This window comes from Polyodon spathula, chromosome 22 (genome assembly GCF_017654505.1).
Source record: "Polyodon spathula isolate WHYD16114869_AA chromosome 22, ASM1765450v1, whole genome shotgun sequence".
Lineage (NCBI taxonomy): Eukaryota > Metazoa > Chordata > Actinopteri > Acipenseriformes > Polyodontidae > Polyodon > Polyodon spathula.
In genome coordinates, this window is record NC_054555.1 from 9,505,101 (window position 1) to 9,532,788 (window position 27,688).

At 36.7% G+C, this 27,688-nt stretch overlaps 1 protein-coding gene across 4 annotated transcripts in view; it reads left to right on the forward strand.

Moving 5' to 3' along the window:
- Nucleotides 1-26,647, forward strand: part of LOC121297462 (testican-1-like) — a 198,493-nt gene extending 171,846 nt beyond the window's left edge. For all 4 annotated transcript variants that reach the window (XM_041223796.1, XM_041223798.1, XM_041223797.1 and 1 more), the window contains 5 exons: nucleotides 18,900-19,019; nucleotides 20,444-20,665; nucleotides 21,339-21,401; nucleotides 22,261-22,398; nucleotides 22,724-26,647. In XM_041223796.1, the coding sequence (XP_041079730.1) occupies nucleotides 18,900-19,019; nucleotides 20,444-20,665; nucleotides 21,339-21,401; nucleotides 22,261-22,398; nucleotides 22,724-22,914 (734 nt within the window). In that variant the 3' untranslated portion in view covers nucleotides 22,915-26,647. The remainder of the gene's footprint in view (nucleotides 1-18,899; nucleotides 19,020-20,443; nucleotides 20,666-21,338; nucleotides 21,402-22,260; nucleotides 22,399-22,723) is intronic.
- The last annotated feature ends 1,041 nt before the right edge of the window (nucleotides 26,648-27,688 follow it).

A 27,688-nucleotide genomic window follows, 5' to 3' on the forward strand; every position in this document is an offset into this window, starting at 1 on the left:
ATCTTCAATGAAGCCCAATGGTATCTGAAATGCCATGGGACCTCTTAGTGTCAAAGCATAAAAACCAGAGGTAACATATGCCAGTATTGTTCTGGTGATAGTTCCTTTCCTATTGAGGATATTTGAATATGAATCAAAAAGGAATGGCAATGACTCATCTCAAGAACAATTTTCAGAGACCTACTTAAAACTATATATTGATGACAGTATTTGTATACTTAAATGTATAAATTACATTTTATAATACATATTTCTCACAGTATAATTTGTTATATACTCATTGTTAAGCTATTGGGATTTGGTAGCACTGTTTCTGAAACTCATGATACACAATTCATTGATACTGCTGCAGGTTTCTGATTTTCTGCCTGAATTTTATATTTTATCAGTGCACTAAAGTGTTTTATCTTAGACAATGTCTAAACAGGACAGTTAGTGTTCTATTCAGCTTGGCTGTGAAAAGGTTAAGCATATATGGAGATGATGAGCTTTTATAAATAAATAATGCTAATAATGTAAATAATGTTATTCCTCTCAGAGTGAGTCTCTAGAAGAAGGGGAACTGCTGCAGTTTGGAATTTTTGGGTCACAAATTCTTCCCTGTGCTAGTTGTTCTATGTATTGCCTGGGTCTGTACTCAGCAAGAGTTCATCTGTGACATTTGCCAAGTTATTAATTTCTCTTGTTCTCATCTCATTGTTTCCTGGCTCTTCGGGGTGAAGATTAATTAATGTTTATTCCTGTCCACCCCTGTGCTTTTGTGAAATGTGGAGGATCACTGTAGCATGGCCAGACTTCACTTAGAAGGACTTAAGTCTCAGGAGGGCTCTTTTTTATTCTGAATACGTTCAGGCCCTTGAGGGAGAGGGACCTGCCTGCGAGCAGGAGATCTTAGATCAGATTTAAAAAGCACATCACATCTCATCACATTTCATTAATCTATTGCTTATTGAAAAGGAAAGTATCCTTATAACGTTATTGTTGCAGATTTTTTTTGTGATGATGGGTAGATTATAAAAGAGCAAAAAACAAATCCAATTATCAAATGAACAATCAATTGAATATCATTATCGAACAAGTATCAATTAGAAAGAAATGTTTTAAGTGGCATAAACAACTGTAAGAATATAATCCACAGTTTGTCATTGTTGTTTATCCCTTACATAAATCACTATTAAAATCTTCTAGATTCTAACAGCAGAGATCTGGAAAGTCAATGGAAAACAGCAACATATTTAAAGAGGGTTTGTCCCAGTCCTCGCGTTTCCTTACCTATTTGTTTCTTCTGGAATGCAGGAGAAAATAACAAAAAAAGTAAAGTGAAGAGAATGTAGAGCACCTGCAGGTACACCAATGATTGTGAAACTAGTTCCCCTTAACTTTAAGAACACACTGACATGCACAGGCACACACACAGCTTTACTGTTATAAATTCAAGAAAACAAAATCAAGCAAATTGGCACACAAGGTTCTCCCCACACAACATGTTGTTTACCTGTCCCAGCTGTAAATGGAAAAGTGAGTAGAGGCTGGAATTCAAGTCTCCCAAGTTGATTGGCTCTTGTTGCTGCTGCTAGTTCTAAGACTTGCTTCCAAACTCAAGACACTTCTGCACTGTCCTATAATCTTCTCTACCGTTTTCATGTTGGGAATGTGGAAGCTAAGCTCATTCAAATACATTATCTTTTTAAGGTTTAGCTGGAACATTACTTCTATATTAATAACTCCGTTAAGATAGAGGGGTCTAGCAGATTAAGTAGCCTACAGATGTATCTCCTTTACCTGGAGACACCTTGATTGAATCAAAAAGTTTGATGGTATTAGATAAGCCCAGCTCCCAGTAGACAGTGACCCTCATGCATACTGGAATAGAAATGCATAAGGGCAGAACAAGTCTCCTGGTCATGCCCCTCTCAAGTCAAGTAAGAGGCAAGCAGGCCTTCAGGGTTGGCATCAAACTGTGCCCACCTGTCTGCAACTGCACTGCAGATAAATAGAGGGCGGCAGTTTCTGGTGTGCCGTCATTCATCATTCTACCTCTGACAGATGCGTTCCCTTATTAGGATGGAGGATGTTTTAGATTAACACTGTGTCAGACTGACAGGATTAAAAAAAAAAAAACACACTGGACATCTCAATATCAGAGCAATCGAATATTTCTCAGCATGGGCTTCACTTAAAAACGTCAATTTGAGTGACTGTTGCATTCAACAAAGTGAGTGTTTGAAAAAAAAAGCAGGTTGGTGTTACTTTACTATTGTAGCTTCTGAGATGTATTCAGTTAATCTAAACTATGACAGATATAAATTATAAAGGCCCAAGGTTATGGAAATCAAATGTCCAGCATGAATGTTAGTCTCTTTAATTATGCAGTAAATAATATGAATAATGTTTGATTTAATTGCATGGTAAACTATTATAACACTAAATATTAGTATTATATTTCAAACAAATGTTTCCATTCACCCTATTGTTATTTTGTACTGATTGCAGAGGCCAGAAAGGTTAATTGAAATGATTATGTTGCAATGCAATCTATTTAATCTTAGGAAAATATTTTAATTATACCTTTGGTATTCTCATTTCAGTTTATAACAAAAACAAACAACAGCTGTGGTGAATCTAGCTTTTGGCTTTTTGTACAGGGTTAGCATTACATTATCTTGTGTTATTTGGTACCTTTTGAAGGTTGCTATAGTAATGACAGTGCCATAGTTAAAATGGCATCCTCAGGTAAACCCTTTTCTTTTCCTCTGGCTTGATGTCTTGCTTTACATGTTATTTACTTTTACTGTTGCAGTAGTGTCCTGCCAGTCGTATGGTGCTCTCTCTCTAGTGACACAATTTGATGGACTTTATGCAGCAGAGTTGGTCTCTATCCTTGTGTGAGACATGGCATCTCAGAGGCAGCCCAGATCTACCAAAGATTCCTTACACTGTCACATCCACTGATCTTTAAAGAGTCATCTGACAACAGAAGTGAAAGTCTCCATGGAAGTGAGCGATACAAGAGACACCACTGAGAATGCATTTTGTTCAGGCTAAGAACCAGTTGTCTCTAGCAGATGGTGCAGTGCTACAGCATGCTGCAGTAGTGTGTCATTGTTTTAGATTGATTTGACCCTGTTAACCCACTGAGGTGTTACATTTGGTTTCCGAGGATGATTTGGAGTTTGAATCTCAACTGTGAAGTACAACAATGGTTGGTTTGCAATCTCAGGAAAAAATGTGATCATACAACTAAAGTGGTAAAGGGGTTACATGTGGACTGCTTGGCTGTAACTGGAGTGGCTCTGGGATAAAGATCCATTTTATGGTTGGTATTACAGTAAAAATGCCAGGGTGTGACTCTATTGCTAATGTAGTTATTCATAGTTCTTAATGTAGTTTTTCATTAAGTGATTGTTCAACCCCTGTGCCTAAATACAAATATACATTTTACATAACAATACATGTAACAGACAACATAAAACACAAAAATACACACAGGGGTGGGGCACAACATAAAACTAAAAATACACACAGGGGTGGGGCACCCTATATATATATATATTATATATATATATATATATATATATATATATATATATATATATATATATATATATATATATATATATATCTATAATCTATATATATATGTATGATAATGCATTATTAGTAACATAGTTTACGATGGTGTTGGTTGTTCAGTGTCTATACTAAAAACCTGACAGAACTTACATATTTTCTAAATACATAAATTTACATGGAACAGACTTCATTGAAAAATCTACACTGCTTGCAAATAAACCAACAATCGACTAAATAAACTGTACCTAGAAACATACATATTTAAGCTACAGAATGTTTGTTTTTTTTCCTGTATTTTTTGACCTTTCCTTTTTAAAGTTTGATCTGTTTTAGAGTGGACTAACTGTGTTTGCCAAGTTTAACTTTACCAAAGTAGAAATAGAAAGCAATCATTCTTGGCCAAGAATTGGCATTTAAAAAAAAAAAAAAAAACCAATATGGTACTTGACTAACTGCTGAGGCTTGAACTGAATGGAATACCTCTCCCGCCCCAGAGTCTAGATACACAGTGGGTTTAAATGTCTTGAAGCAGGAATCTTGTATTTCAGAGGACCCCAGCAGAGCCTGAGGCTTCAGAAAGTCTGGTTACAGCAGTGTTTTTAAAGTGCATTACAAATGATATTTCAAAATACCTGCTCACGACCCGCTGGAGGGTGGGTGCGTGTGTGTGTACAACAAACACTAAAAGCATCTATTTCGTATTGTATCTGGGGATTCGCTTGAATTGAAATCAATATGATCTACCTTGTTGTTGAAAGAGGAGGGGTCCCTGCAATTCACAAATGTTTCCATATCTGGCTGCTTATCAGTCACTGCTGTATTGTTGCATTCACAGGATGAATTCTGCCTCTCGTATTCTCTTTTGTCTTGTTCTCTTCATCAAACCAGCTTAATTCCACACTGTAATGGGCACACAGCTGAAAAGAAAGGTGTGTGGGTACAGGCTGAATTAATCATTTTCTCTGATTTTTCCATGTGCTGGAATGTGGATTATTATTATTATTATTATTATTATTATTATTATTATTATTATTATAGTTCAAATAATTGAGTTTTTATATTAATTTTCTCAAACTAAAAGCCAGTATGTTGAAAACCTCTGTGATTTGTACTTAAATTTCATTCCACTCCATGGTGACTTGTGAGATACTATATTGCCAAGCCCTACTCTCCTCTGGTAATGTATAGGAGGCACCTACGCTGTCTTGTCTGTCTACCCATATGTCATACAAGCCTTTATTCAATTCTAATTAAACTTGATTGGGACAGTATTCTGCCACAGTACCCTTCATTAGTGTTTGTTTGCTGCTTGCTTTCTTCATACTTTTACACCATACATATATGAATCTTTAATTTTTTTAAAGTCGTTATTTTATTATTTTCTCCCAATTTAGAATAGAATTATTGTTAGGCTCAGCTCACCGCTACCACCCCAGCATTGACCCAGGAGGGGCAAAGATGAACACATGCTGTCCTCTGAAGGGTGTGCCATCAGCCACCCACTTCTTTACACACTGCAGGCTCACCATGCAGATACCTCAAAGGTAGAGCATCGGAGGACAACGCAACTCTGGGCAGCTTACAGGCAAGCCTGGAAGTGCCCGGCCAGACCACAGGGGTCGCTGGTGCACAATGAGCCGAGGACACCCTGGCCGCTCTAAGCCCTTAATATAAACAAATAGGCTTTTGGGAGCCCATTAAAACAGACTTTCAGAACCTTGTTGTTTATATTTGTTTTTAAATGGATTTGTGAAGTACACAAGTACTCACTCTGTGACTCATCACATTGTTTGTTTTGTTTTCAACTGTTTACCAAAGAAAAGTATGTTAGTTAACTAAGCCACTCAGAGCAACTCATTGAGTAATCCCATTTAACTACATTACAGAGCTGTTTGCATCAGGGATCTGGGTGAGCAGACAGAAATGTGTCACAGAGTAGCTCAGTTACTAATCACACATTATGTAAGACATTCTTTCTTACTAACACATTTAAAATCCCCTTTAATAATATGCTGTAGGATCAGAATTTTTTTAGACAATCAGGGTGCCAGAAATTTCCAGTACAGTAAAAAGAAGTGTCATGAAAACTGTATTTAATTAATCAAAACAGACTTTAAAGTCAGAGTCAATGATCTATTGTTCAGGTTTGAACATTCTGCCTACAGTACAAGTATGCTTACATGGGTGTCGCCTTCACGGTACTGCTCAGATTTCACCCTAGTGCAAAAATAATAACATCTATGCTGCAACATAACTCAGCTGGAGTGCAACTAATGGGAATGATATGAGCTATGTTCTCTGCAGGTGGTCCTGCCCTTTCCTTTTCAGACCTGCTGGGTTTTATTGTTACATTGTGTTTTTAATTTAGTCCTGTTCTTTGAAGCCATGCTGCTGTACTGTACTTTGTAGGCATGAGTGCTAGCTCGCCTATGGTTTAACTTTATTTGAACTCCTTTAACTACCATCTTTAGATATTATTGTGGGCGAACATGGACGTTATGTAGTGAACATAAGTGCACAAAAAAGTACTTGAAATATGTGTTACTTTAATGCAATCCAACATAGATCCCTAATCCTGTATATTTTATAATTTTATAATCCAGGGCTGGCAATGGAACATGAAACAAGCAATGTGATTGGTCGAGCAAGGTTCCAGCTGTCCGTATATTGGATGGATATGGACAGTTGGAGCCATCTTGCTTTTACAGTTACAGATGTACAGCTGAGTGACTAATTGTAATAATAATATATATATATATATATATATATATATATATATATATATATATATATATATATATATATATATATATATATACGCATACACATTCACTCACCCTGACTTTGTCACTTAAAATAATGTATTTTCAGCGGTGTGTAAATGCTACAGAAAAACACAAAGACACACATTATCCACCCCTTTCTGACACATACCTTGAAAAAATATTGAAATCTGAGATGTTGTTGTGTTTATTTTTATTCCTCCCGTCTGTTCTGCTCAGTGTGTATGCACTGTCAGTGACATGGAAAAAAAATACACCGGTGCTGTCTCAACTCCATTCCCTGGTGTATCTTTTCAATAGCAATGCCCACAATATAGAAAATACAGATGTACTTTCTCTTGCATGTTCCAATTAAATTAAAGTTATGTAGTTCAAAGTTATAAATGGAACTTCTTTATTGGTGTAAGGATATTTAATACAACTAATAATGTTTTGCCCTAAACATGATTTATGCTTTTTTTTTTCTTCAAATCCACTATTTGACCTGGGTTATAAATGCAATAAGGCCCTTCATGGCGTCCTCATATTCAACATATATAGACACCCTGTCAGGCCATATTGCATACATGTTTTATATAATTGTATGTTTTATAATGTAATTATGTCTGTATGGTTATCAATCCTACCCACAGACACTCATATCCAACCCTCCTCATTTTTTTTTTCAAGGATACGTTTTCAGTTAAAAATACCTAAATAAATAATACATTCAAGGTCAGCTTTACTTCTACCTTTCGATGTCTGCATTGCAATCTTTCAGCCAGAGATTTGTATTTTAATGTATGCTTTAAATAATGTATTTCACAATTACAGAACTGACAGCAGTGTTCTGTCTCGCTGCTGACTGATGATTTCTAGATAACCTTAGAGGAAATGTATCACAGATATCGATGACCCTTCCCTCATCAGACGAAGATAATAGCTTGAAATGAGAACAAAACAGCTAAGACCCATTTGGAATTCAGACCGAGGTATTCTTGGTGACATTTGAACTGTTGTTATTGTGAAATGTAAATAGGTATAGAGAGAGAGAGAGAACATTTTCATATTCTTCTAACTGTTAATCATGGTTATGTGCCAACCAATGTTCCCACCTCAAGCTACACAAATGAAAATGTGAAGAGGCATCTGTAGTGCCCGACTTTGTGCTTTTGCTGTGTTCTCTTTAGGGCTCTCTAATGCTACAGCATGGAAGATTCAGCATCAGAATTTAGAAGACATGGGGCATGACTAGCTTAATGAATGCTGTGGACTTCCTTGCCCCTCATTACCATCAGCAACATTATCTCTAGTTTGCTTACCTTGTTCCTATTTTTCTTCATATATAATTGAGGATATGAGTTTTGGACAGAGATATATTTCCTTTATACTTTTCTGACTGATTTCACAGACCCTGGTTAGCACTAATCTTGAACTACCGTAGGCAGTCCAAGATCAGTGCCAATTAGTGTCTGTAAAACCAATTGTTTGTCTCATAGCCTACCAGTGTAATGTAGACAGTGGAAATGTGGTTTTACAACAGGATGTGATATGGTACCAGGGATAAGGATCTGTTAACCTTTTCTGCATGTTAAAAAGATTAAGACATTAAGCACAACAACACATGAATCTTTAATATTGTCTTAGTCTCAAGTTAAGAAAAGATTTAAAAAACTTGGATAAGGAAGCCTATGCAAAGGCACCCATCTGATGAGCCGCAGATACCTTATCTGATGTCAGAAAAGTTAGCATTCTTCAACTTCAAACCTTTTCAATCCAGATCCATTGAATCAGTGACCATTTGTGAAAGTATAGACTCCTTGCCTTACTGAAGACCTTGCTAGACATTCTATACAGAGGTTGCAAGAGAGTACACTATATTATACACAGTAGTTCTATGTGGGGAACAGAACAATGATCAACAAGCAAGAGAAGAATCATTAATTGAGTTACCAACCAAGAACTATCACTTTCTGTTTATGCTACGTGTAACCATTTACTTATGGTGATACCATAACTTTAATTTAGTAGGTTATTTTTGTTAAACATTGCTGTTGCCGTGGTTGTTGTGATGTAACTGCTACAAACTAACAATTGAATATGAAAATAATTAACCTTTCCATAACATACACCAATAAATAGCTGTGTAACAGCAAGTTCATTTTGAATACGTTAAGCAAAAATAAATAATTCTGAGAAAAGTGATACCCAACAATTACAACATTTAAAACCAAAACAAATACTATGTGATGCTTTGTGAATGTGCAGCCATTTATTTTAATCTGCAGCTACTTAACGTGTTTAAGAATGTAGGACATACTTCAAAAAGCAATGTGTCATGTGCTCAGGCTCCCTCCAAACAAGAGTAATTGCAGTTTTTGTTTGAAATGCTAGGGTTATAATTTAATCTGCACTCTCAGGTAATGGAATATTAAGTGCCTGGTGATTAATAATCACAATGAAATTGGACTCTGCAGTGTCCCTCTTTGGCATGGTGTAAGACTGGAATGTTTTAATTTTTTAAAAGATAGAATGTCTGGGATGTTTTGCCATTGACTAAGATGTATGTTTCTCTTTCAATTTCTGTTATTCTCTTTCCAAGTCTTGGTTTACCTTTGGTAGAATAATAACATCCACTGATCCACGCTAACAAAAAAACACATGCTTATGTTTTTGTTGATGTATAAATGATGGTGTAGTGTTATTATAAGGGGTTACAAGCATAATTAAGGTGATTGCTACGGTGCGTTGACCTAAAGCTCTCAATAGCCACCTCCAAAGGGGGCATTAAAAACTGCCCCACAGTTTAGTGTTTCAGCTGGGGGTAAATTATTGGTAATTGCTTGGGTTTTGCTGTGAATTTTCTCTCTCTGCAAGGAAACAAATTACTTTGGCCAGCATGATAAGACCTATACGGAAATGACTAAATTGTTTCTCGACAGAGAACGTGTGAGAGAGATAGAGTGAATTACATGATTGTATCTGGGAAATAATGTAAGTAATGCTGAATCCCCTGTAATCTAGCACCAGGAAAAGTTTGGTGTCCCGATAGGATGTCACTAAAAAGATAACTGTATTGAGCTAACATGTTCAAGACCACCTGCAAGAAAACAAAATGATGTAGTGTGTCATTTGTATCAAAAACAGTGTAGGGAGTTGTGATGTGCAGGGGCAGTCACAGTGTAGTCAGCTTGGCTCTGTGGGGGGAACTTAAAATATTTCTGTTTCGCAAATATATGACTTTTTCCTGTCGTGCATCATTCCCTAATTAGTCCTAATTTTCTCCTGATTCCCCCAGGATCAGTTTAAAGATCATCTACATGTTGCTGTTAGCTGCTATCTGTTTCATATTCTGTTCTATGTGTTCTATATTATTTCTGCTCAGAAGATTATTTGCCAGGCTTACTAAATATTCTCCTTAAAATACCTGTCAAGGTTAAATATGAGGAAGTAGTGTGGGTAAGCATATCTGATATAAACAGCTAAGACAGATATGAAGAAAATGTTGAAGCTGATATTCTTTTTCACCTGTAACTTCAAAAACACCCAATTGTAGAGTATAAGATAAAACCATTAAGAAAGATTAATGTTTTAGCCTTTATCACAGAATTAAAAACAGTGCACACTGTCTATTTCAGCACCTTGACTATTGAGACCATACAAATAAAGCAACTTTTGCATGTCATCTCTAGAGCACAAGAAAATTTCTGGGAGAGACATTTTCAGAGATGAGCAGAATACAGAATACTGTTATTCACTTCAAGTAGATGTCTAGATCAGCAGATCCTCAGTGTAAAAACTACATTGATCAGAACAGCACATAGCTTCAGTTTCCTGCTTTTGTTGATAGCAATAAAGTTGTGTTAGCAGGACAGGATGCTCTGCAATTTATTATAACAGCTCCATATTAGTTGCCTGGGTGAAAGAGATGGTAGACAATTTCTTAGAGGTATTGGAGGGACTGAATTACCAGAGTAAACAACACAGCACTATTATACCACTGCAGTTTTCTGAGGTGTCATGAATGCATTGCCATGCAAAAATGCTCTAGAATTTGCTGGTAGTGCAGGCAATGGGGGTCTGAGGCAAAGACAGCAGAATGTTATTTCATTTATAGTTACTGCAGAGAGTGAATGTTCTTGGTAAGTACAGGGACATTCTCTGCAGATTACAGCTGGCATATGGTCACCTGGTATGCAAGACAAAATGCTCTGTGGTTTACAATTAGTGAAAGACCTGAAATGCTTAAATCAGTCTAGTACAATGTACAAACATTGTCTGAATTTCTCGTGCATACAGTTTTTCACAGTGAGCACATTTTTTTTGGGTTCAGATGTATTACAATAAAAATACATTCTAATATCTTACTTCTCCTACAACATTTACCTTTTCTCCAGGAATGCATCATTAGACAAACATGTCTAAGATATTAGTCTGTTTTTTTAGAAAAAAATACCACTTTGGGGAGAGGGGAAAGACCTTAAAGGATTTACAACATCGTTTTGTAGAAATATTTCAAACACACTTTAATTCTAAGAATTAAAAATAAAGTTTTGAAATCTGTAGGTTTCTGCACTCTTCAAATCCATCCCCTTCAATCTCCCTCTGTCCAGGACTTGGCTGAGAGATCAAAGCCCATGCAATGCACGGAGGCCCCCCCCCCTTCTGAAGGTATTTGCAACGCCTTTACCTTCTGGCCTTTTAAACCCTTATATGTTTATTCAGCCTGCTGATTGTGATTCATAACCCTCTGACAAAACAATGATACTTTTTGCCTCCTGAAACCTCCTGCGCATAAATATAAATAGTTTAACAGAAGTGTGCCTATGGGCGCCACTGTCAGCGAGGTATAAAAGCGAATGAGAGAGCATACTGAAACGAAATGGAAATTAGCTTTACTGTCTGAAAATTATTTCTCCTTTTAGGTTATTAAAACTGTATGATAAGCCACCTTCTTCTTCTTCTTCTTCTTGAATAGTGAACCAACACAAATCCCACAATACATCGGGCACCTAAGATAGGCGTTATTTAAAAATATGTTGGATGAAAACTAGGTGTATTGATAAGGAATTATTGCGAAGGATAGAAACTGTGATCTATTTACAATAAATCTATCCTCTAAATCATTGCAGGAAGACAATGTGGGCAATAATCCTTACACTATTAGTGCACTAGAGTAGCCATGTCTGTTCATGTCTGAAAAAGCAGATTCACATAAATATGTGGAACCAAATAAGGACAACACTTTCACTGCTGCTGTGCAGAGACTTCTGTACTTGTCCTTGTCCACTACAGTCCAGAAGTCAGACACTGGGTATCTTGCTTTCAAGTGAATATCATTTTGAAGATTAAAAATCTCCATTTCCAGTTCAACACAATCTAGATTAAACAATGACCCCACGTGTTCAGAAATGTCACTTACATCCACATGCATTGAAGTAAACATTGAACAAGATTCCAGATGCTGATAATCATGAAATCTGTCATCAACCCTTAGCGGTCCATTTATTCAGTGCTTCTCAGGCGCATTAGGGTCGAATTTATTTTCATACGGTGTTTATTTTACACACACCGTTAAATTTATTTATTTTTTCCAGAGTAAAGCAGGTTTAAAAAGCATTGAATTGCAAAAGGACACTCAGTACTGATAAATCATCTCCTGATCCCTTGCTTTATCACCAAACTCTTTATTTTTTTACTATATCGTCTCAAAAAGCTCTGCAAGTGTCTGTGATATTCTTTGAGTGATGGGTGCAGAAGCAGCTATCTCCTTTGTTATGTCCATGTTATCTCTTTAGTGCATGGGACTATGAGATACGCCCTTTTTTTTTGGTTTCATTTGGCTCCTATCAGTCTTACTCAGCCATTGAAAGGTTTTCTTGGCTTTTTCCGGAGAAAAGATGACTAGAGACCTGTGCGTTATGGTTGTAACACAACAAACTGAAAACATCCAAGGGGGTGAATACTATATATATATATATATATACACACACACATACAGTTGTTTGCAGAAGTATTCACCCCCTACCAATAATGTCAGATTTTGTTGAATTACAAATAATGTATGCACAGTTTTTCAAGCAAACTTTTTTTTATTCAAAGCTGTAGTGATTAAATTGAGAATTGTTATATGAGGAGGAGGTTAAATGTCAGCAAAACTTGCAAAGAAAATGTACAAAATGAAATTTATTGGTTGCATAAGTATTCAGCCCCTTGGTAAAAGCACCTTTTGCAGCAATTACTGCTAGGAGTGTTTTTGGATAGGTCTCTACTAGCTTTGCACAGTAGGATGGTGACATTTTTGCCCATTCTTCACAGGAGAATTGCACCAGATCTGATAAGTTTGTTGTGGATCGCTGATGGACTGCAATCTTGAAGTCTCACCATAAATTTTCAATTGGATTCAAGCCAGGACTTTGACTGGGCCACTCAAGAACATTAATTCTCTTCTTGTTCAACCATTTCAGGGTGGCTTTGGCTTTGTGCTTCGGGTCATTGTCCTGCTGAAATGACAATTTCCTCCCCAGTCTTGGATACTCAAACAGGTTTTCCTGAAGGATTTGCTTATACTTTGTAGCATCCTTTCTCCCCTCTATCCTGACAAGCTTCCCAGTCCCTGCTGAAGAGAAGCATCCCCATAACATGATGCTGCCACCACCATACTTGCCAGTTAGGATGGTGTCGACTGGGTGATGTGCAGTGTTAGGCTTGCGCCAGACGTAACAGTAAATTCAATTTTTGTCTAGTCTGACCACAAAACCGTTTTCCACATGTCTATAGTATCATCTACATGCTTTTTTGCAAACTCCATACATGCTTTAAGATGAGGCTTTTTGAGTAATGGCTTCTTTCTTGCCACTCGTCCATACAGGCCATACTTTGTGTAAGGACCGGCATATTGTTGTTGTGTGAACACTGACTCCCATCTCAAACACAGAACTTTGAAGATCTCTCAAGGTCATTGTTGGCTTCAGAGTGACATCCCAAACTGGTTTCCTGCTTGCCCAGCTGCTCAGTTTGGAAGGGTGACCTGATCTGGGTAGTGTCTGGGTGGTATGATGCATCTTCCACTTCTTATTGATGGACTTCACTGTGCTGAGAAGGATAATCAGCAGCTTTGAAATTTTCTTGTACCCTTCTCCTGCTCTGTGCCTCTCTACCACTTTATCCTTGACTTGTTTCGAAAGCTCCTTGGTTTTTATGGTTGCTTTGTTGGATCACTATGTGAGTTGCAGCTTGAAAGTTTTTATATGCCTGAAGGAAATTATCTACACGTTAAATCACTTTGAGTACACACAGGCTGATACCATTTCACTAATTTTGTGATCTTTCAAATAAATCATTTGCGCCTGAGCTGATTTAGGGCTGCAGTAGCAAAGGGGTTGAATACTTATGCAACTGAGATGAATCTGTTTTTCTCTGTAAATCTTACTTATTTATATTCTCTATGCATTTTTGAACTTTATCAATGTGGAGTAGTTTGTGTAGATTCTACATATAAAGTCTAATTTGAAAGCGTCATGGAATAAGCTCAAGTGCCAACAAAATTTGAAAACTTTGCAGAGGGGTGAACACTTTTGCAAACCTCTGTGTGTGTGTGTGTGTGTGTATAGTTTAATACTTGTCAGGAGCTACTTTTATGTCACCGGCGAGCTACCAGTAGCTCGCAATCAACGAGTTGGCAACCCGTGCCAGAGGGTGGATAGAGATAGAGCAGATAGAGCAGAGGGAAGGAGCGAGTTCTGTGATTGCCTGGAAGCCTTATCTCCCTGAGTCTGCTTAACTGCGCTTTACTCCTGCCAGGCTTAGATAGAGGGATTGAATGCAGAAAAGATGCATCTGTCATACCACACTGAGGTCAGGGCCACTATAATGCACATGTTCTGACAAATGTGCTTACAAAAGCAGTGCTGGGTTTCTACACTTCTGGGCTGTACGCCCAGGTCGGTCGCTGTGTCAAGCCCCATTATAATACAATATAACATGAGTTTTGTGAACTGTGTCATCTTTTCCTACAGGTATTTAGTAAAACATAATTTCTGAGGTTGCCATTGATTTTAAAAATCTGTTTATTTATTTATTTATTTTATTATAAGTTGTTCATTAAATTATATTTCCCAAGGCAGGCATATCAACAGAAAATATGATTGTACTATTTTTATTTATATGTTTATTTTTAATCCTTCCTTGGGGGTTAAGAGTTTGAAATTTAAATCTGATTTGAAATGAAAATTTTACCTGGAGAATACAGTGATGAGAAAATGACAGTATACAGTACATGTTAAAAAAAAAAAAAAAAAAATTATTTCAGTGTAGTTCAAATTGATATCACATAAACCCAGTAAAACTGCATTAGGACATGGAACATACACGCATACACACTCAAATACAAAGCACAGTTATATTTAAGTTGTATTGCTAGTATCATTTCCTGTTTTGTTTTTAACTGCTTTCTAGCGTTCTCAAAAATACTAGCGTGGAAGCAAAGCAAACTGGTGTAAAACTGTTAAGTCACAGGCAAGGAAGGCATATTACACATAAATAAACGTGGACAATTCAGAAGAAAAAGCAATACCCTTTTAACCTTTTTCTAAACCTAGTGATATTTGTAATGATAAATAAACGACAGGCAGTATAAACACCAAGATTTGAACGTTTTTTCTTTATTGTAATGAACTCTAATGTGCAGTCATACGCATGTATAGAGGACTGCGTAAAAAAAGAACAGATGTTCTCATACAGTCAGCATATTGTTTATGACAGCCAGGCTAAGAATACTTTTTATTTTTGTATTTATGGTACACAGGAAACAGCCAGGAATTATTATTATTATTATTATTATTATTATTATTATTATTATTATTATACTGTTGAAAAAAGTAGGCTTGTGGTATGTTCATTTAAGCATTTGTCTTTTAATATTTTTTTTCTTATTAATTTATGTCAAATGTGTACAGTACATCGCTTTGAGGTGTATCTGACACTTTATAAATCCTGATCTTCTTTTTGTTGATAGGGGATGGCTGAGTTTAAAAAACATTGGATTTTGGGGGAGTATTACCAGACTGCAAAATAAGGAGAGCTTTGGAGTCTTGGCAGCTGTCAATCTACTGTATGCGTGAACAAGCTTGGCTTTCCTTGGTTAACCTCAAACACACTAAACAAACAATCTACTCCCTGTCTGTTCTTTTGCTGCCTGGCAGCCTAGGAGCATTCCTGCCTCAATCAGTGTCGGTCTCCCATCCAGCAGAAGCTTTGGGCATTATAGCCAACTGCGATCCCCATAGCAATGTACTATACATCCAGGCAGTTATGGGGCAAGCATGTCCTGAAGTACACATTTAAAACCATCCATTTAAATAGATGTAGATCTGAATATGCTTTTCAAAAGGTAACAGCCAGTTTCCAATTGGCAGTCAGTGGACAGGTGACTGGTCAATGGACAACCAGCTGACTTTATAATACACAAAAAGAAAATGTTCTGTTGGGTCTGTTTGTGCAATGAAAACAATAATTAATTCAGTATGAAGTAGGTTGTGCATTCTGTTCTTTTTTTTCTTTTTTGCTAGCCTACATATTCTGCCATTTTGTCAACCGGTGGTGGCATAAATAAATGAACAGTGCTTTGCTCCCTCTTCTGGTCTAGGGTGCTCATTAATCCCAAAATACTCCCCATCCCTCCCCTAATATGCCTCGAATCATCTATCAACACGGTATAGATTTTCAATTTGCTGTGACACCTCAGATTGCAACTGATGGTGAATACAAGTGGCTGATTCAATTAGGGATGCAGGGATAATAATGACAGAAACAAATACTTCACAGAGAGCAAAATTTCTAAACGGATATATATTGATAAAGAGGAGCAAGAAAGGCTGTATAAAATAATCAATATAGGTAATGAGCTGTATTTTGTGTTCAAAAATATGGGAAAACTATATTCTTTTATACTAGTACAATTGCTCATAGAAAAAGTTTAATTAAGTTTTTTTTTTTTTTCTCAAAAAGATATGTGTCAAAATTAGTGGCATGCCTAAAGATTCTTATAAAAAAAATCAAACAAAATTAAATCTGCATTAACATTCTACTTTTTTAAGTACATCAGCCTTAGGAACTGTGGCCTTCCATGGCTTCCTGTTTCACTGGGGTATAAAAATGAAGTAACATGCATGTAAAATCCATTTATCATCCATCATCATGGGGAAAGGCAAAGAACTCACAAATGAAAAGAGACAAATTTGTTGACCTTAATCTGCAATGGGTACAAAAAAATAGCTAAAAACCTAAATATACCACATACCACTTTTAGTGCAATAACTAATAAGTTAAAAACCAGTGGAACAATGGTAAATCTGCCTCGTAGAGGACGCAAGTGCATCTTTCCCCCACGCACAGTGAGGAAGATGGCTCGGGAGGCAAAGAAGAATCCAAGGATCACAGTTGGAGAATTACAGAACGTGGTTGCATCTTGTTGTCGCCAAGTCTCCAAATCTACAATTAGACTCCACCTCCATGCCAATAGCCTATTTAGAAGGGTTGCCCTTATTGGGAGCAACCAACAAATGTAAGCGCCTGGAGTTTGCAAAACGGAATTGGCACTTGGATTGGAGCTGTGTGCTATGGTCAGATGAGACGAAAATAAAGCTCTTTGGCCACGCACACCAGTGGTGGGTTTGGCGTCAAAAGAAAGATGAGTATGCAGAAAAGAACCTCATACTGCATCTACTGTAAAATATGGTGGCGGAGCTTTGATATTATGGGGCTGTTTTTCTTCCACTGATCCTTGGGCCCTTGTTAAGGTCAACGGCATCATGAACTCTACCAAGTACCAGAACATTTTAGCCAAAAACCTTGTTACCTCTGCCAGGAGACTGAAACTTGGCCGCAAGTGAATCTTCCAGCAGGACAATAACCCCAAGCAAACATCAAAATCCACAAAAAAAAATGGTTAATTGACCACAAAATCAACATTTTGCAATGGGATGTGGTTTGAATTGAAGACGGCAGTCCATAAGTGCAGACCGAAGGATATCAAGGATCTGGAAAGATTATGTATGGAGGAATGGTCTAAGATCCCTTCTAAGGTGTTCTCCAATCTTATAAAAAATTATAGAAAAAGGTTCAGTGCCGTTGCAAGGGGAGGGTGCACAAAGTACTGAAAACAAGGGTGCCAATAATTGTGACATTTCATTTTTTTGCAAATTAATTTATAATTTGAGAAATGAGTAATTTTGGTTGATTCCTTTGGATCATTAATAAAATACAATATATTCCACATTTTGGAAAATTACAATATAGTTCATTACCTACGTTCTTTATTTTATACAGCCTTTTTTGCTCATCTTTATCATATATTTTATATATATATATATATATATATATATATATATATATATATATATATATATATATATATATATATATATAAAGTTTATAGACGACAAAACATTCTCTCGGACGACAATTGTGGACTTGGCAATGCAAGGCGCTATAAGACATGTATAGAGGTGTAACCAGAAAAAACTGTTTCCTAATCAATATTAGATTACATGAATTGATACATTAAGAGTAATCTTATTATCCAAAAGCAAGAAGCAAAACAAAATATGTTAACTCTTCAAGAAAGCCTTAAAATACAACTAAATCATATAGGTGCATATTATTATAGTGATATACTGTAAGATATGCATTGAAAAAAATAGAATGTGTCTGGGCTCGATGAATGAATAACAAGCAGTCCATCCCAGGCAAACCTGCATAAATGAGGCAGGGATCTCTCACTTGAGGTTGGGTTTTGTTCGAGGAGGAACGTAAGTTAGAGATAAACAAAGAGAATAACAATTACTACTCTTGCTGGCTTTGCACCAGCTGTGTTCAGCTGTGTTTGTTTGTTTCTTTTGGCCATCAAACCTTTTTGATTCATGAATAGTGCTTTGTTTTGTGTTTTTTGCTTAAATCTTTTATTTTATGAAATAAACGTGCATCAACGCTTCTTACCCCGTAGTACTGAGTCTATCTGTTCCTGGTCTGAAGTCACCACCAAGCTATCTATGACAGCCATATAAGCCAGATACAAAGAAATGGTGGCATAGTGTAAGAGAAAACAGAAAACATTGCTCTTTTGTAACATTACCCTCAGCTATTTTTGTGGTAAGGTAAACAAATGTAAAGATTTTAATGTCTTTGTAAACAGCATGGTGAGAGAACAATTATGATGAGCACAATAAACAATATATTCATTGTATATGATAGGTATAGTATGTCATATTCATGTGTTTTATTGTCCATTATAATTAAAACAAACTTTGTGAAGCATCTCGAACTTGTACAGTACCAATATGTATTTATTTTCACATAAAAATACTTAACCCTAGTAATGCTCATCCACATACAGGCTGATACAGGCTGGTTGAAAATAAGAAATGGGAATTGGAAAACCTTCCCTTTCAAAAATCTAAAATTCTTGCATGACTAGTATAGATAATGTCAGCTTATTTCCCGGTCTGCCAGTTTCCTGTGACAGTGGTTCCTGCTTCTAGTTATGCTTGTTTGCTTGTCTTCTAGCTTGCAATGACCGGGAGCTGAGGAACTTGGCCTCCAGGCTGAAGGACTGGTTTGGTGCTCTCCATCAAGATGCCAATAGAGATGTGAAACCCACAGCAAGCTCAGATTCAGCAACAGGCCGTGAGTACCTCTGCAATATACACACCTCCATGTAAATGCACTGTCCAACAGCTTATATATTTCACATGTAACCTTTTGTGTAGTGTATAAAAGCTCCATATCCCCATGGTGCTGTAATGTTTTTTTTTTATTATTTAATTTAATTGTATTTATTTTTTTATCTCTGGTCTGGATTTGAATAGCTGATCCTTAGCAATAAAGGCAGACATGTTACGGTTTTGCTAAAGGGGAACCCCCCCTAGTGGGGTTTGTAGTCATGTCTTTATGCACACTTACAATGTGCAGATTTGGCCAGGGGGTCACTCGTTACAGTGCCCAACACTATTTTGTCTGTATATGCATAGACACGTTACCAACTTACTGGATAAGGGCTAAACCACTTGAAGAAACGCCTTACCAGTCTGTTCTCATCTTTTTGAATGTTTTTTTTTTCTTTAGACTGTAATTTGCCATTGTATATAGACCAGCTTATGCAAATTCTCTTTCTAAACATATGATGTGAGTCATTAGTACCACTGCTATTGTTCAGACAAGTTTCTCCTGACATACGTAACCTTATGAATGAACTATAATCTAAAGCTGCTTAGAGAACACTATCTGACAGTTAGGACAGACGTGCAGGTCATGTCCGTTAGAAGAGGCCCTACCCTGTTTAATTTTGGGGACCAAATGGCAAAAGATGACATCATAGCACAGAACTGTGTGAGCTGAATCAAGTTATCAGAACTCTTAACACTGTAATCCAGCAACCTTGAGACATTTCAAAGTTATTTAGGGTACAGTTTTGGCAGGCTAATTTATTCTAATTTAATCAAAGTGATAAGGTTGTTTGTTTACATTAACAGGCATTTAATGGAGGACAATGACCTGAATTGCTGCGATATTGTGCAGGTTTATAAGTGCTTTTGACAACTTGGAGTAGAGCTTTGAGAAGCAAGTTCGTGTCTGGTCTTTGTAAAGAGTGCATATAATAAATATTTTCTGACTTCTTGTTCCACATTTGCTGTGCATTACAATCCTAAAGGCAGTATGGCACATTGGGGAAATTAAGACTAATACCACTTGAAATTGCAGGCTGATACTACTGTATATTACTTGTTAAATATTGCACTCTGAAGCCTTTTAAAAGGCACTAACAAGGTTATTCCTACATTTAACTCTACCTGTACTTCTAGAATACTATTGATATTAGCAACTGTCCCAAACACTTAATAAACACTTGGGGGTTATTTTAGTATTTTTTATTTATCCCCAGATGAGAGGTACCAATAGGTATTAGTTATTGCAAGGTGTTGTAGGTATAATAACACACCACAAAAGTGTTCCATTTTACACACCTACATATGGCACTTCATTCAGGTTGAGCTTTCTCAGAACCATCAGTAAGCTCATGTCATTACACCCATCCTTGGTTTCTTTTCCAGGGTTTGACACCAGCATCCTCCCCATTTGCAAGGACTCACTGGGTTGGATGTTCAACAAGCTGGACATGAACTATGACCTCCTGCTTGACCAGAATGAGTTGAGCGGCATCTACCTGGACAAGTACGAGAAATGCATGAAACCACTGTTCAACTCCTGTGACTCCTTCAAGGATGGGAAGCTGTCCAACAACGAGTGGTGCTACTGCTTCCAGAAGCCAGATGGTAAAGGCCTCATTACTTCTATTTGTATTCAGCACAGGCTTCTGTCACAGTAGTAACTCTGCCATTTGCAGATGTCTGCAAGGACCCTATTTTAAAAGAATGAACACCTTTGCAAAATCCTGACAAAACAGCTTGTGTTGCAGACCACAGAGTAAGACTAATGGTTTGACCCTAGTTTCTTTTTGGCACTGAATATTCTAATTTGCCTCCCCATTGTTACAGTAGATGGCCATGTTCATATTTTAATCATTGACATGTCATCATCAAATTAATTTAATTAATTTTTTCAGCCTACTAAAAAAACAGGAAAAAAAACAACCTTGTAACAACTTTTCAGCAATCGAGACACCAAAATTGAGACGTTGCACAGCAGTGAAACCCAGTTGCCAGCTCTATTAAACCCAGCCCACCCACCTCAGCTATAAGAACAGTGAGGGTTACCATGGAAACTTACCTCCATATTCCATGTAAAAGGCTCAAAAGAACTACTCATGATGGAGCTACTGCATGAGTGGATGTTGGAGCTGATATACCATTTACATAAGGGTACAGTAAGTGTGTGGGTTGTGCTCACAGGAAAAATAATTTTTGCATAGTTTTGAAGATCTTAAGATCTTGGGTGGCAGGCCAGGTTATTTGGGAAATAACGCTGTTTGCTTCAATTCCATTCCAGGACTCCCATGTCAGAATGAAATTAGTAGGATTCAAAATCAGAGCAGACTGACAACTCTTGTAGGTGAGTACTGCCGGGTAATTAGTTCATGTCAAAAAGGAGGTGGGTTTGATGGATGAGGACTCAGTGGCATGAGAAAACCTGAATCCAGAGAGACCTAGTGGTTCTATAGTCCAGATTCTTGTCATTTGCTTTTCAGATATAAAAGTTTGATTGTGGTGGCATTATTTAATTACTTTAACATGATAACATTTTGTCAGCACTAAACGAAAACTGTCAGGTTTAAAACCTTTTTTTCCCCAAACATTGTTGAAAATGTTGCTCCCTAAGGGGAAATTGCAAAGCTTCATGTTAGGGAGCAATTTTTTTTTTCCATTTTCCATTTCTTGGAAATGCTCTTCCATTTCTTCTTTTACTCTGAAGAATATATTTAGCTTGTTCCCTAGCAGAATACAGTTTATGTATAACTTCGGCGCTTGGATTCAATTAAGTCATGAACAATTCAGTAAAATAATGCAGGGGAATTTAATGAGAGCATGACTAGTAATCTGCTAATTAACAATCACGTTGGATTTACTTAAGGCATCTTCAGATTAATCCTCAAGATCTGATTCGCCTTCTACCTGTCAGTGAGTTCAAATCATGTATTAGTATGAGGCAATATTGTGCATTTGAATGTATACAGAAGGGTTTACTTTTAGTTTTCTATGAAAAATAATGAAATTCATATCACATGGTTTAGAGTCATGTCACAGATTCATGCCGTGTTTGCTTGGGATTATTTTTCTATCACTTTTTTATGAATGAATGTATTGTTTGTTTGCTTAAGTCTGCCTTAGCAAACCTAAACAACGAATGCACACTTCCATACTAATTTGGAATAAGAACACATCTTAAAGATATTATTTTGCATTGTGTGTAGGCGTTTTCATCCCAAGATGCAATGAGGAAGGCTATTACAAGTCCACCCAGTGCCATGGTAGCACTGGGCAGTGCTGGTGTGTGGATAAATACGGCAATGAGATTGCAGGATCCAGGAAACACGGAAATCCCACTTGTGGTAAGTAAAAAAGAACTAATTTACTGTACAGTGTGCACTGGAGATCCAGTCAGACAATATATTGCAACAATAAATAAAGTGAATGTAAAAACTCCTACATTTGAAGATCAGCTCTATAGATATTAAAAAGAGGTCTAGGAAAAATAACTACTCAAAACTGACAGACTGCCACACAGCAGTTACCGCTCATGGTCTTTGGTATGTGTCAATGCAATATAGCTTATTGTAATGATATATGACTTTGCGGTCAGTAAGCACACTGGAGTGCTGCTCCGCAGCTTCGGCCCTTATCTTCATTGTTGGTGCTGATCTCTGTTGTCTGTAGAGGAGGACCAGGAGACCTCTGGTGATTTTGGCAGCGGTGGCGCAGTGGTTCTACTGGACGACCAGGAAGAAGATCGGGAGCAAGCTGAACAGCAGAAGGAGCATAAGGTCAGAGTTCACCCGAGAGGCGCCATTGAAGATGACGAGGATGAGGAGGATGACAAGGACGATGAGGTTGGCTACATCTGGTAGTTGTCCGACGGCTTGCCAGGGACTCATTGATTACGCAGATTTTAAACCATTCCACCTCTCCTTCTTTCTCATACAATGAACAAAAACTGAAACACCAAGTAGAAAAACACCCCCCTGTCCCTATTCATTCAACTGCCTATCACTCTAGCAGTGTCCAGTGTATTCTTTACGTTGGTTCTTAAGTTTCCACCACAATCCCTGAATCCATTGGTTTGAAAGTCTCAGAAGCCTTAAGGCACTGAAGGAGTTCAAAGTGTTCAAGCTGTTGTGAAAGCAGACATGATGAAGTTTACTGGCCAGATATATCTGGAGATAAATTCTTCTGACATTACTGTAACGTGACCTCTAAGGTGTGGGTAGTCTTTACAGAGGTGAGGCATGACAATTGATATTATCTTGTACAGAAAGAAGAGGCCTGTTTGGTTCATAATGATGCCATGCCCAGGTTGGCAACTTGAGTCCACCAGATACTGTTTTAATGCATTTGATTTGGGGCTAACTATGCCCTTCATTTAGTTGAAATACTGTAAAGTATCCTGTAGAGGAATCAACTCACAGAGATCGCATCTACATATTAATTGAAAGTACTGCTTTTTAACCATGTCTACTTTCTAACTTAGCACATTTTTCCCTGTAAAATAGTCTATATAAACAGTTTTGATTTAAACTTTGCTGTAAATGTTGCACAAACCTAGTGATATAACTCAATGAACAGGCATACAGGAGGTACAGTAGACCTAGCACAAAGCCTTGACATGCCATGTACTATTACTGTACCTAAATGCTAGCAGTGAACACAGACAAGAGTTTAATGTGGTGTTTGTCTTTTCTTTATTCCTAATTGAAAATGAAATAGAGAAGAGGGTATTTAGTCAGTCCACTCAGTTCCTCTGGGAAACGAATGCATCTTATATATTAAAACAAAACACAGAGCCAGTGAATGAAAAAGGCATGATGTCAAGTATGACAAATATATAAGCTTGTCCATGTTTTTTTTTTTTTTTTTATAGCAACGTTGAATAGTATCAATGGAAACACGGGAAACAATACTGATGACATTGGATTGGTGTGATATTCAGTTTAACACAATTGAAATAAAACTAGATTGCTCTGCCTTACCAAACTTTCCTGATATTAAGGTGGACTAGTCCAAATATACATCACAGACAAAATATCTCCTCTGGTAAATTCTTGAAAGGGGCAAACACTGGGTGTAATATAACGTGTAACTTCTCAGAAATATAGTTTGCACATGTGATCTGAGTTAACATTAGGAACATAACTGCTAACAAGAGAATCTAATGCTCAAGAACATACAAGCAAAATACTATAATTAATATATCACAGAATAAAAGTCTGTACATCACCATTTAACATGAATACATTTCATATTGCCTTCCTTTTAATGTACTTCATAGAAAGCCAGAAATGAATGTATTATTATTCAGAGTGTGCCGCAACCTGTAACCCTGTATGTGACCCTCCAGCTGTAAAGAAAGAGAACAGTGGATAGGGCAGAGTGAAGATGGTTAGACCAGGTTATGTGTCTTCCCTATGTAGTATTGTCAATTACTGATGCATCAATTGTTGTCTTGCAATATTTAAATCACCACTTCACACAAAAATATTAAAACCATAGTTCAGGTCAACACAGTGCTAATCGAAAGCAGTTTGCTTAAGTCCATTTAATCACATGCTGTATACTATTGTATTATTCATGTTTTATAGGTATTTGAATTCTATGGTCAAGATGTTGCTGTTGTTCAAAATAGAGGGTTTAACGTATTCAAGCAACGTGCATTCTTACCCCCTATCCTTTTGGGTCAGAACAGTTAGGGAATCTCTTAGTTTTAAGAGTTTTGAACAAATTGTGTTTGTCCTCTATTGTCGTACTTTGCCTTGAATATCGGGGCACTATTGATGCCCAAATAGTGATGTGTCTTATGTATTTAAAGGTAAAAACATGATCATTTTATACTTCACAGGAAATACTAAGTGTGTAGATCTTTACAAGATTGTCAAATGAAATACAGGCAGAACACATTTGAAATAGTATGAGCAAGACTTGGTAAGTTTTCTTTTTATTTAAACAATTAAATGTATGTTGTTTAAAAACATGCCAATACACACATAATATGCAAATAAACAGAACATATTTAAATGCCTTGAGCATGACTTGGTAAGATCATTTCCCCCTGTAGCAAACAGGCTTATTTAGAGCAGCTAAAGAGCTCATGAATATGTATTTAAATCAATCACTGTGTCATTTATTTATTTATTTATTTTTAAACTGAATTTTATAAAATTAGGTTGTTATGTTAAAAAGTAACATTTTCCAGTGCCACCTGTTCAAAACCATTCCACAACTGCAAATCTGTCAAATAAACAACAATGCTGCTATGAGCCATTACACTGTCATATTGATTTGCTAATCAACAACTGGTTCATTCCATTGGCAATTCTGTCTAATCTATATGCATTGCATTTTATATATACTGTAGTGCTGCCAAAATAGTCACATTTCCACTAGTACAAAAGTTTTGATCACTTTTTAAAGGATGAACTCTGTTGTACAGTCTAGGGAGCCCACAATTGCAGTGTGTTAGCTGCAATCACAGTGACAGTGACTAGACAGGGATTTTAAATAACCAGTCATGCTGTAGGAAAGCAGTTCTGCCTCTGCAACAGTTTCCCCTGTAGCTGGTTTTAGCTTAATGTTATCTTGTCAAACATCTGCAAAGGTTACGCTTAACCATCTATATATGTCCCCAGAAGACTCTTCCTGGTCTTAATCTTTCCCTAGCACTGCAAAAAAAATCAGATTTCTTTCACTTAAATTCAATTATGATGGATTCTGGCGAGCTTTAATTGCATTGCTTTGGTTTTTTTCTGTTTTGGCTTTTCATTTTATTGTAGTGTAGCAATTTCATTCTTACACATATACACTTCTCCCAAACCGGGATCAGACGTCCTCAAACTGTACTGCGGTTCATATGTGTGAAATCTGTTGATATCTCACATTTACTTCTAGCAAATCAGATTAGTGGCATTTACAAATGCATTTAAAGAATACATCAGAATTCAGATATCTGATAACCTGTTAGAAACCTCACCACCAAAACCTGAAATATATAAACCACAAGGAGAACAAAGGGACCCACTGTACTTTTAAGGAATAAAGGGAACTAAATTCTCCTGGGCAAAATATCTAATTTGGCTTTAAAACCTATTGACAGCCATAGTTTGAAAAGGGCACTTCTCTCTGTCACTGCAGTTCCTGATTGCAAAAGGTTTACACATGTTGTATAGAAGTGTAGCATGTAAGTTTACCAGTTCTGTGTTGTCTTTCTTTCTTTCTTTCTTTTTGAAATGTAATACTGTATTACACATTAATAAACTATGTAATGCACAATGACACAAATGGGCATATTTGCAAAGTTTTATTTTATTCATTTTATATTTTTTACTTTGTAAAGAAAAAAAAACTGAATATGCCATATCTGGCTATGTGGCTCTATTTATTTGCATCAGATGTGTTTAAGTTAGTAGTCTTCAGTGTAGCTAGGTCTATTTAGAACTAGAATATTGTGAGTTTTTAATTTTTTGTTTGTTTGTTTTTCTGCTGGAGTTAAAATGGAATGTTGATGTTTTTGGCTGACCTGATTTCAATGTATCTGTTCTATTTTGTCTGTCTCAATAAATTAAGTCTGTCCACTAAATTGTTGACATTATTATTGTACTGCTGCATATTATGTTTATAAAGACATCTTTACAGCATGTATGGTTTAAGCATTGGTTTGTTTTTCGCGGGACACAAGATTCGAGGACCACCAATGTTTGTCTCTGGGATGGGTTCCATTGTAACGATATAACATACATATAACATGCAGAATAGAATGCAACAATTTCACAGGGACATCATAAACACCACTGTTTGACAGATGCTGTCTTTTGTAACTGTGTTGGAATATTTTTTCTTAACATCATATATTAAAAGGAGGTCTAGTGGGAGGGTCGCCGAGTGGTTCATCAGTCATGCAGTCTGGAGCACAGTGGAGTTAATGATCTTCAATGTGGATTCCACAAGGAGCATCGCATTGGCTCTGGTGCTTCCCTAGGTTAAGCAGATAAAATCGGCATGCAGGGCTGGAAGAGCTTATTGGTGTAAAAAGGAAATGCAATGATGTTATATGAGTTATAGGAGCTTCATTGCCTTGCTTTGTTTTAGATCAGCTCTGAAGAAATGCCATAGCAGGGTCATGCAAGAAGTTCATGTAACAGAGAACATGTCTTTGTTCATACAATATACCTGTATTCATCACATTTGTATTCTTCAAGGATGCCCTCATGTCTCTTTTCAGCGCTATAAACCCCCTAGGAAGACTGCTGAAAAAAAATAGTGTAAAGGATCGATTCAGATCTTGTCTTTTTTTTTAAAAAAACAATCCTTAAACCTTGTGGTTGTTTTTTTTTTTTTTTTTTAATTAGATATAAACTATGAATATCAAATGAGTTTGCTGTTTCTTTTTAATGATTTTACTGTGCTTTCTTTTCTCCAAGAACAATGAACAATTGCTTGAGGCCTTTATAGTTTGGTAATGGGATGCCCATAGGAAGCTGTGGAGTTCAACAGCAATTCAGAGTAGTGAAATTAAATGTGCTGTAACTACAGCGGAATCGGGTTCTAACTGCTAATAAACACACTGCAGCAAAGGGATATTGTTAAATGGTCTGCTGTTTGTATTAATCCAATGCCTAGTTCCTTACTTTCAGG